This window comes from Nanorana parkeri, unplaced genomic scaffold, assembly GCF_000935625.1.
Source record: "Nanorana parkeri isolate BGI_ZX_2015 unplaced genomic scaffold, ASM93562v1 scaffold1736, whole genome shotgun sequence".
NCBI classification, from domain to species: domain Eukaryota; kingdom Metazoa; phylum Chordata; class Amphibia; order Anura; family Dicroglossidae; genus Nanorana; species Nanorana parkeri.
In genome coordinates, this window is record NW_017308004.1 from 140,701 (window position 1) to 151,368 (window position 10,668).

Genomic DNA, 10,668 nt, shown 5'->3' on the forward strand with positions numbered 1-10,668 from the left:
AGCCGGACTTGATCGTGCCGAATCTGGGGTAGTTTGATGTAAATGCACACAAGTCCGTTTACATTCAATTCCCCATAGACCAGTATGGGGGTCTGGTCTTTTCAGTTTTTTCCTCCAACATAAAAAAACTGAATGGAAACCGCAGTGACATCCGATCCGGACAGGAGGGGATCTGTGCATGAATCCCCTTCTGATTGGATAGTGTGAAAGAGGCCTTCGTAATGGAAATCAGAGATTACTTTTCAGGGTAATGTAAATTCTGACTGGTTCACTGTATAATGCGGTTTTAAATAAAGGCTTTTTCAATCATAGCGACAACTGGATAAACATTCACTATCACAATATCCATGTAACGAAGTGTGGCAGTTATAATCACTTGCTCATCTAACCCAATGCACACACAATTCAAGCTTTTGGTATCCATTTCAATCAAATGAGGGCATAACCGAGCAAGTGGCCAAATAACCTTATAAAAGGTTTTATCTTTAGATTATCAAAAATAACATTCACCAAAGGCATACAGCTAGATACTGACAATATTTACCTCCAGTGTCGGAATAAAAAAAAAAAAAAAAAAAAAAAAAAAAAAATTAAAACAACAAAAACATTTGTGACCATTAAAAAAAAAAAAAATTTCCTCCAACTTCGGAAAAAAAAAAAAAAAAAAAAAAAAAAAAAAAGTTTAAACGATGCAAACAGTTTGGTCCTTCTACTTGAGTTGAAGACAGTGTAAACAGTTACAGTGGCATGCAAAAGTATTCACCCCCCCCTTGGTATTTTTCCTAATTTGTTGCATTACCACCTGGAATTAAAATTGATTTTTATTTGGATTACATGTAATGGGCATACACAAAATAGTCCAAAATGGTGGAGAAATCAAGAAAATAACTTGTTCAAAACAAAGTTTAAAAAAAAAACCCGTAAAAGTGGTGCGTGCATATGTATTCACCCCCTTTGCTATGAAGCCCCTACATAGGATCTGGTGCAACCAACCATACGCACCTGCAGATTCAACAAAAATTAGAACATCTTGGTCAAATAAAATAAATGGATACATTGTGCAAAACTGCATTTTTACAACTACCAACTGTATACTTCTAAACAATATTGTTAACATAAATTAAAATATATACACTGGCCCATATATTCTACTGAAGGAATCTTGAGTATTTACATCCCTGCCAAATTGAAATTTAAAAAATGATACATAAAATATATACACTTTTGAAGATGGCACCCCTATAGTACAGGGATTCTGGCATGATACGTAAAACCTGATACAAATTAAACATTTATCCATACAGGAAAAAAAAAAAGTGTAAAACAATAGATGAAAATCTAATAAGTATGTGAGAGACATCAGGTTTCCTCTTCATCTACAAGCAAAGGCTCTACTTCCAGGGCCAGTAGGTTGGATTGCATTGTCTTGTGCTTTCGATATACAATGAACTGTGCCGTCATCTGTTTGTTGTTGAGGAAATTACTGCTATATAAAAACATCCATACAAGAGAAAACATAAAAAAAAAAAAAAAACACCTGTACCAAAGTTTGACTAAACAAAAATGCAACAAAGCTTTCAGATGCATCCAATGTATCTTGTGAGCAATTTCACAAGTGTGTTAACCTGCAGTTGACCATACGGGCCTGTTCACACGACGTCAGTTTTCTGTGCTGACCTGATCCATACGCTCCTGCACTAAAAATGCATCCCAATGTATCCCTATGCGTTTTATGGGCTACAGTTCTCACGTGCGCAGTCCGTTCAGATTACGACAGAAAAAATACTGCACGAGCTACAGCTCACGGTATACTGAGCCGAGGGTGACGGGAGGATGCTAGTTTGTGTCCTCCTGTTACCCTAAGGAGAACTATGGGGAAAAGCCTTAACCCCATGGGTCTCCTTTAACAAGTTTCAGTATTGGCGGCGCCATCCGCGGTCACTTCGAGTAGCCACACTGACAGGGATATCCCTTGAGGAGTGCAACAGGATTCTGGAATGCATACATTTTGAAGCTGACTCCGGGATTAGAAAGACTGGCTTCTGAATTTCAAATTAATTTTTCCACCCTGTTCTGACCCCTCACTGCTCTAGCCAATCAAAAAAAAATAAAAAATAAAAGGAAGTTTAGCCTTTAGCTATACTTTGTTTTTTAAATGCTAAAATCGCATTGGAATAGATGTGAATGGAGATAATTAAACACTTTCAATGGTGTATTTAACATGCCAAAAAAAACTAATCTGAGAAGTTCGTTGTTAGGGTTTACATACATTATAACTGATGCTGCTACATTTGTTCCAAGTTTGTTCTGGTCATGAAAGTGTTAAAAGATGCAGATTTTTTTTTTATTTAGATAAGCCCTTCAGCAGACTTTACAACCTTACACTTCATTACAGGGCACCACAGACCATTTACAAGGCATAGTTACATAGTTATAGTATTTGAGGTTGAATAAAGACACGGGTCCATCAAGCTCAACCCACTGCGTGTATGTATGTGATTCTGCATGTGCATGCGTGTGTACAAGTCCCTGTGTGATCTTGTTTCTAAGGGTACCCATGTTGTAGGGGTACAGGTACATACCCCAGCAGAAAGAATGAACCCTTAAATAAAATAAAATGGGAGAAGGACATACAATAAATATCCTGGGAAATAAAAATATTTTTCTGATACTGCTAAAAGAAAGCATCAGAGTCACCTAAAAAAAAATTTATTCACAAAGTGGTAGAAGTACAGTATGTAGTACAGCTATATAGGCAATATATATGCAACGCATAGTACACACAAAAAAAGGATACAAAAAAGTCCAGGACAAGAACACCAAAGCTGCCGATCAGCCAGGGCAAATGGTGTAGAATATATTGGTTCTTATTGTGTCCAATAGCAGGCAACTTCAAAACAAGACTTAACCCATATGTGAAGTTTCCAAGCATTGCCAATGCAAATAACATATAAGAAGTTCCCTCTGTAGATTTCCTCTGGAACTGTGGAATAAAAATAAAGAGTCTGTAAACTCACATCCCTTGGCAATGAAAGAATGACAGTATTACAAGAATTTCCAGAACCTACAATCCAGCCATTATGAGTAACAACGTCATGATTTAACAGGTACTTACATTTTTATGGAGTTGGGGAAAGCGGGAACCCAAATAAAACACTGAAGAAACATATCCACAAATGAAACCGGACATTTCTGTAATGCCAAGTGATTTCTAGAATAAATTGACAATAATATTTTCATTAAAGAGGGCCTTTTAGTAACTTCACAAGTCTGTATAAACTAATTCTTGACTTCAAAACACAGAACAGTAAAGAGCTGTTTTTTTTCTTTTAAATTACAATGCATTTCTTGAGCTCCTGTCTAACTTTTCCTGGACTGAGATGATGTCAGTTTGCTGTGATCTGTGTCAGAAAATGGTGAACACAGCCATGAACCGTGCATGTACCAGGATTTACACAACTGTCATCTGTGCTCAAGCAACTCAGCTCAGGAAGTAGATGCAGATAATGAATGATGCCCAAACAAAGATGACTCCATCCTTCTGAAAAGATGAAGACATTGTCAGGAGCAAAACTGTAATAGCTCCGAGAGATTTTAAAGTAACAACCTCAGGAGTTAAATTTTAAAAAATGCATTCAATTACCCTGTTGATAATACTGGACCTTAAGGGCTAATTCACACCAGCCACAGTGCGTTCCGGCCCGATTGGCTCACTTCGTTGTGGGGCAGGAGGGGGCGTGGCGGTGCATTAAGGTCAATGGCAACCCAGGCATGCACCCCCCCCCCCCCCCCGCTTCCCCCCCCCCCCCGGTTTGATCGCCCGCACCCGAATGCATGGCACATCAGTGCTTGCTTTCCGGTCCAGTCAGGAAAAATGCTGCGTGCACCATTTTTTCTGACTGCACCAGACCAGAATGCAAGCACTGATGTGCCACGCGTTCCGTTGCAGGCGATCGCACTGTGGCCGTGGCTGCAGTGCCATTGACTTCAATGGCACTGCAGCCCCCTCCTGCCCCAACACAAAGTGAGCCAGCTGGAATGCGATCAAGTGCGTTCCGGCACCAATCGGGCCAGAACGCACTCTGGCTGGTGTGAACTGGCCTTTAATGTACTGTAGATCCTCAAATTGTCTCTGAATTCAAGCAGACACTGTCCTTCTGGAGGGTGGCTACTTTTGTTGCAGTTTAGAAACATTGAGCAGCTCTAACCGCTTTCGCCAATCCTACTGCTTGAACCTCGGTGCCTGGTAAAGCTTCCGCCAGAACCTTCACTAAGCATTAGGTAAAAATCTGGCACTCGCAAAGGGATCCGTCCATCCAGTACTTTATTTGCAAAAAGGCATAAATAGCCGCAAACAAACGCTTACATGTTTCAACCCCCCAAACTGGGCCTTGGTCGTAGTCACTTTTGTTCCCCCTGTGTGTATTGTAAAGAATCCACCGCTCCACGCTAGCTCCTGTGATGGACTACAATCTCAATACAAATTAGTAAACTAAACGTGAGATTGTAGTCCATCAAACTTTTCAAGCAAAATGACATTTGACAGAACACTGCACCATAATTCTACAGAAAAGCAAATATGTATGTTTAAAGAAATATTTCGAACACACACACATAAAAAAAACACAGGGCGCTAAATTTAATTTTATTTCTTTAAACATACATATTTGCTTTTCTGTAGAATTATGGTGCAGTGTTCTGTCAAATGTCATTTTGCTTGAAAAGTTTGATGGACTACAATCTCACGTTTAGTTTACTAATTTGTATTGAGATTGTAGTCCATCACAGGAGCTAGCGTGGAGCGGTGGATTCTTTACAAATATGCCCACTACATAGATCTCTCAACAAGAAGTGATTTCCCAAAGTACAACCATCTATTACAAAAATCATGACCAAAAAGATTGGTTATGATATGTGCAATACTTGTGGACTTCATAAAAATCACCGGACTAGGGAGATTGTTAACCCCTTAAGGACAAAGGCCTTTTTTGAATTTTTTGTTTACATGTTATAATCCACATTTTAGGCCTGAAAATTACTTAAAACCCCCAAACATTATATATTTTCTGAAAAGTCAAGACCCTGTAGAATAAAATGGCGGCAGTTGCAAATTTTTATGTTGCATGACATTAGCGCAACTTATTATCAAACCCAAACATGTTGTGAAAAATGCACTTCAGTTAAATTTAGCGCCCCAAAACACTACATAAAACACTTGTTTTGTAACAAATATAAAAGATGAGGTTACAACGAGTAAATAGATACCCAACATGCCCAGGTTAAAAATTGTGCGTGTATGTGAAAATGCGACAAAATTTAGTATCCCAAAAAGTCCATACATGATGCTTTAAAAGCTCCTACAAGTCATTAGTTTAGAGATACGCATAAATACTGGCCCTAGAATTGTTGCTCTCACTCTGGCGTGTGCGGTGATACTCAGCATGTCTAGCTCAATCGTTTCCATACGTAGGTGCACCCGACGCAAGTTTACGTGTTGACATGCATGCTTGCGTGGGGGCAGGGGGACTTTAAAAAAAAAAAATGTTTTATTATTGTTACATATTCTATTTTATGTTTTTTAAACTTTACTTTAGTTGGTATCACAAGCCACCCCCCCACCCCCATCCCATGTGATGATAGCATATTGGTGGTGACAGGTACTCTTTAAGGCGATACTGGGGGTCCCAGGGACCCCTAGTATCACCTTTACACTCTTAATAAGACATTGAAGTGCAGATCGCACTTTAATAGCTTATTGCTGGGCTTCAGGAGCAGTGATGCAATACACGCCGCTCCCGGTCCCATAGAACGGGGAAAAGAGTGGTGAACGGACATTCACCACTCTCCTCTCCAGCTTCCTGCCAACACCCGGGCCCGTAGGAGGGGAAGCTGAGCCCGGGAAACACAGCACGGGTGTCGGGCAGCCACTTTACCGAATTGTAGAAGTGATCTGGCAACAGCTGAGAGCCAGAATGCTTCTACTGTAAAGTCGGCCCTACGAGTAAGAACAGAGTCCCGAAGGAGTCCGTTTAATCCCTTGAGGATCCATGACTAAATTATTCTGTCATGGGTCGTGAAGGGATTAATGTTTTGTTTTTTTACTTGAGTATTTAGTTGTATGTGTTTTAACAAGGTGGAAATATACTTTAACAGTACCGCATTTAGTCTTTGCGTAGTAACCTACCTGATCTACTTCTAGGTCAGCAGCCTTTTCAAAGTTCCTCAGAAGCAGCTGACTTGGGAGTATTATAGACAAGAAGATGCATATGAGGACCCAAGCTATGCACATTCCTTTTAGGCTTCCACTACCTGCAAAATAAAAGGTTTAAACAAATATGTAAAAGTAAAAAATGTGTAATGGCAACAGGTGATCCACCCACCACCACCCCCCCATTCCTTAACCCCCCCAACAAATATTTCACCCTTTTAACAAAGTGCCCCTTAAACAGCACATTCAAAGGAGGTGTTCAGATTTTGGGCACTGCCGGGGACATTGACTGGGTTGGCAACATTGGTAGAGTCATCTGTGAAAGTCACTTAATTAGAATTGCTGCAGGTCATGTCACCCATAATCAAAGAGTCATGGAACATGCTTATAAGCTGTCAAGTGATGACAGCTTAGTCGCAGTTTAGGTCCACTTTACTATATTAAAGGGGACATCATGTAATTTTTTGTTCTTTACCTGTAGCAAAAGATGCCTTACTGTTAACATTCAGGAGGGAAACGGGTTTGACACACATGATAAAACTCCCAGTTTAACTCAAAATATACCCCAGTGGTTGACAGAAACCGGGATACAACAAAGACTTAAAATGCTCAATGCAAACAAAGCAGTGGGTCCGGATAACCTGCACCCCAAGGTACTTAAGGAATTAAGCCAGGTTATAACTAGACCATTAATCCTCATTTTTAAGGACTCCTTAATGACTGGTAGGATCCCCGGTGATTGGAGTGGCATTCATCATTAGGCACTAAAGCCTGGTCCCAAAGTGGTTAACATGTCCTTTGTGCTGCAGCTCTGGTAACACAAAAACTGCAATTCTGACAGCTTTTGCATGACGTAAACATTATATATCTCTAAGCATAAGCTGACATTGGGGGCAGAGATAGATAATGTTCTATCGATCTATCTTATGTTGTATCTTAGTTGTGCCAATTTAAGAAGGTGCTCCTAACGACAACTTGGTTATGTATATAAAAAGGCACGTGTCCACAGAATCTTTCTTCCATTCCAACTTCACTACCATAGGCAAAAGAGCTGTCAAAAGGACGTTAGGGACAAGATTGTAGACCTGCACAAGGCTAGAATGGGCTACAAGACTATCAGTAAGAAGCTTGGTGAGAAGGAACAACTGTTGGAGTGATTATTCGCAAATGGAAGGAATACAAAATAACCATCAATTATAGCCCCAAACTATACAGGAGGAGCCTGTGAATGATCTCAAGGCAGTTGGGACCACAGTCACCAAACAAACCATTGGTAACACAATACACCGCCATGGATTGAGATCCTGCAGCACCTGCAAGGTCCCCCTCCTCAAGAAGGCACATGTGCTTTGTTGCTCATATAAACTAAGACAGGCGTAGCGCGATATGCTGGAAGTGAGCATTTTAAATACAGGATTGACAAACAAGTGTAGAAATACAAATGAACCAGAAATGCAGCAGAAATGTTACCTTTCATGCTTTTGTTCTTTAATTTGTAGTATGCAAACTGCGAAATCATAATGAGATCCATATTCACATAAAAAATGGCAGTGACAACCTGTAAAGAATTAAATTAAAAAAAATAGAATCAAGAAATATTGCAGTCCGACTTTTAACCAATGGCTATGTAACATTTTGGATTTAGATTTGATGGAAACTTGGCTAATGCAAAATAGAATTTGGAAGGGGGGGGGGGGGGGGGGGGGGGTTTGGGGGAATGTTTTTCAAATCATGCTTTTACAATTTACATGAAGGTAGAACTAGAAGCCAACATTTTTGAACTCTTTGAATAGAGTAAGGAAGGGTTGCAACCAGTTATCTGTCCCATTGGTAGATTGGGGAGATTTCCCTTCCTGTCTCAGAGCCACAACAAGGAGTGGAAACACCTCCATAGTCAGGGAAATCCCTGGCTGACACAAGGGTCACCAGAAGTAATGACTCCATTGGAAAATTCCACCTTTATTCCTCTTCTGGTGACAACTCAAAATTCGTGATTTTATTTCACTCTTAAATTCTCGAACAAGAACAGGACAGCAATAAAAACTTAGAGGGACATTAAAGTCACAATTTCCTTGTGACAGACAGCAGGCAGAAGCTGGAAGCTTCTCAACTGCACCCAGAGCTCGCTTTGAATCGTTTGTATGAATTAAGTGTTTGTTTGTAACACAAAGGGTGTACATATACAGTTTTAGAAAAAGCATTCATTTAAAGAAGGCAAAAAAATAATTGTTCAATAAACATTAAAAGGTTATTTTAAGAAAGCTATACAATGAAGTCAAAATGAAACATCCATAAAAATGCCAAAAATTTAACTCTTACTGAAGAACCTAATATTTCTCAACAAGAAAAAAGAAGGTTTCTTTTATAACTGATTACCTGTATCGGCAGTTGTTTGGTCAGATAGCAGCCTACAAAGTTTGTAAAGTCCCCTCCCAACCAACATAACAGAAAGCCCAGGGAAAGCGCTTGGTCAACTTTTCCATTCTTGTATGCAACATAGAGCTGGCTGAAGAAAGGAGAAAATAAATAGTTTCATGTTAATGAATGACATAAGAACTGACAAACAAAAGGTGTGAGAATGGAAAGGTCATGTTACTTTCTGACAGCAAGATCCAGAACAAAGAGAAGCATTTAATGACACTTGTGTGCTCCTACCCTAGGAGAGGAATTCCCCTCACTTGGGGAGATCTAACTTTGTTTTGGGTCTCTGGGACAGGAAGTGAAGTTAAAAATTCCCGAAGAGCACATGGGTAGCAAAAAAACACAACCTGTCAAGGGTTTTAACCCTTCCCTATTCTGTCCAAAACTTAAAAAAAAAGCTTTGCCTTTACACACACACACACACACACACACTATAAAGCCATTGGAAATTCTTCTAGCAAGTATAACATGGGAAGATGTGAACATGAAGCGGATGTTAACCCCTTCATGACTGAGGCCCTTTTTTCAATTTTTGCACCCATGTTATATTCCACATTTTAGGCCTGAAAATGATGTAAACCCCCCCCAACATTATATATTTATTGGTAACAAATACTAACAGGCTGTGTAGGTGTCTCCTGACATACATCCTTCTCCTGGCTGGGCAACAATCTTTACCATTTTGTGTACACTATATCGCACATGAACAGCTCAGTGTAGTCTCAGCACAATTATGTGCTGGGGCAAAGTAGCTCCTGTGTGAAAAACGCAGGAGCTACATCATCCCAGCCAATCAAGATGACTGAAGACTCCGGACCTGGAAGACAACGAGGGGAAGATGGAAGCACCAGTGACCGAGGTGAGCGTAGACATGACATCGCTTTGCTAAGTGAGCCATAATGTGCAGCCCCAACATTGTAGTTCCACAACAGCTGGAGTACCAGAGTTGCCCACCCCTGCTGTAGTGGGTGAAGCCTGCTGTGCCCCTCCTGCAGCTCTGCTGACACTATGTACAGCAGAGTGATGATGTCACTGCTACTCTACAAGGTAATAGCTAGATTTTGGAGGCCACAATGAGTATTTAATAATGAGGAAAATATTTTCAATGAAGTATTTGTGCCTAGAGTTAAGCTTTAAACCAATACAGTGAAAACAGGGGCCATTTCTGGATGGAAGAAACCTTTCCGTGGGCCCATTTGTTCACAGCTTTCCCCGAAAAGCATTCTTGTACTTGTAGTCCCAATAACAAGAGAGGACCAGTGCGGAGGAGGCCGGGGTACACAGCCAGACACAGGACACGTAAGATAATTACGGTAATGCGGCGAAGAGGAAGCAGCCAATAGACAAGAGTCCGATGATGACACTCCAATACTCCCATCCATTCTCCACACACTGCTCCAGCAGCTGCCAGATCCACCCGCTTCCATCGGGGCACAGCAGCCGCTTCGCCTCAGCCCGGGACACGTTCACTGCACCGACAAGAGGATGCCAGGGCCCCCCGTCCGCCATCTCGCCGCCTCCTTCTTGTCCTCAGGCAGCAGGGCCAGTGGTCTCCAGCTCAGGACCACAGGGCGCCACATTCACCGGGCACGACGGCCTGCGGTCTGCGACCCTCCACGGTCTCTCCGAGCAACACCACCAGACCGGATAATCCGCTTCTCATTGGCTGACGCCGAAGAAATACCCGCCCCCGTTTTTGTTCCCGCCCTATGTAAAACGTGTCCGTGTGACGTCAGCACGGAGTAAATCCTGGGACACTGAAGGGGTTGTCACTGTCCTGTATACACATGTCAGAGCTCTCATGAAGCGTTACCTATATATTACAGAGGACCCACTGAGAGCTGGGTCTGACCAGATTGTATTAGTGTATATATACAAACTGAAAATGTCTATAAATCACATGTGTAGCCATACAACAGTGTGTACATTTAAGATGGCATTTCAGTGGGAGGATGAAGTTCCTCTTTAAAATCACTTTTGACCTTTCCAGAAATACATATATATTTCTACCAGTGGGACCTTTGAGGGCCCATTCACAC

The 10,668-nt window shown here is 41.1% G+C and overlaps 1 protein-coding gene across 1 annotated transcript; it reads right to left on the reverse strand.

Annotated features, from left to right (window-relative positions):
• Nucleotides 1-1,311: 1,311 nt before the first annotated feature.
• Nucleotides 1,312-10,294, reverse strand: LOC108799479 (lysosomal amino acid transporter 1 homolog). The gene is made up of 7 exons (XM_018571342.1): nucleotides 9,942-10,294; nucleotides 8,585-8,714; nucleotides 7,679-7,766; nucleotides 6,185-6,309; nucleotides 3,116-3,211; nucleotides 2,798-2,983; nucleotides 1,312-1,461 (listed from the first exon to the last, which is right to left on the reverse strand). Exons 1-7 carry the CDS (start codon nucleotides 10,136-10,138, stop codon nucleotides 1,360-1,362), a joined length of 924 nt encoding a protein of 307 aa, XP_018426844.1. The 5' UTR covers nucleotides 10,139-10,294; the 3' UTR covers nucleotides 1,312-1,359.
• Between the last annotated feature and the right edge of the window lie 374 nt (nucleotides 10,295-10,668).

Excerpts from the sequence above, each read along its gene's own strand:
- LOC108799479 (XM_018571342.1), bottom strand. The coding sequence starts at position 10,138 with ATGGCGGACGGGGGGCCCTGGCATCCTCTTGTCGGTGCAGTGAACGTG. Across the intron at positions 2,984-3,115 it reads TTCCCCAACTCCATAAAAAT|TTCCAGAGGAAATCTACAGA; the intron begins GTAAGTACCTGT and ends TTTATTCCACAG. Across the intron at positions 1,462-2,797 it reads TTCTTGTCCTGGACTTTTTT|ATGACGGCACAGTTCATTGT; the intron begins GTATCCTTTTTT and ends AACAACAAACAG.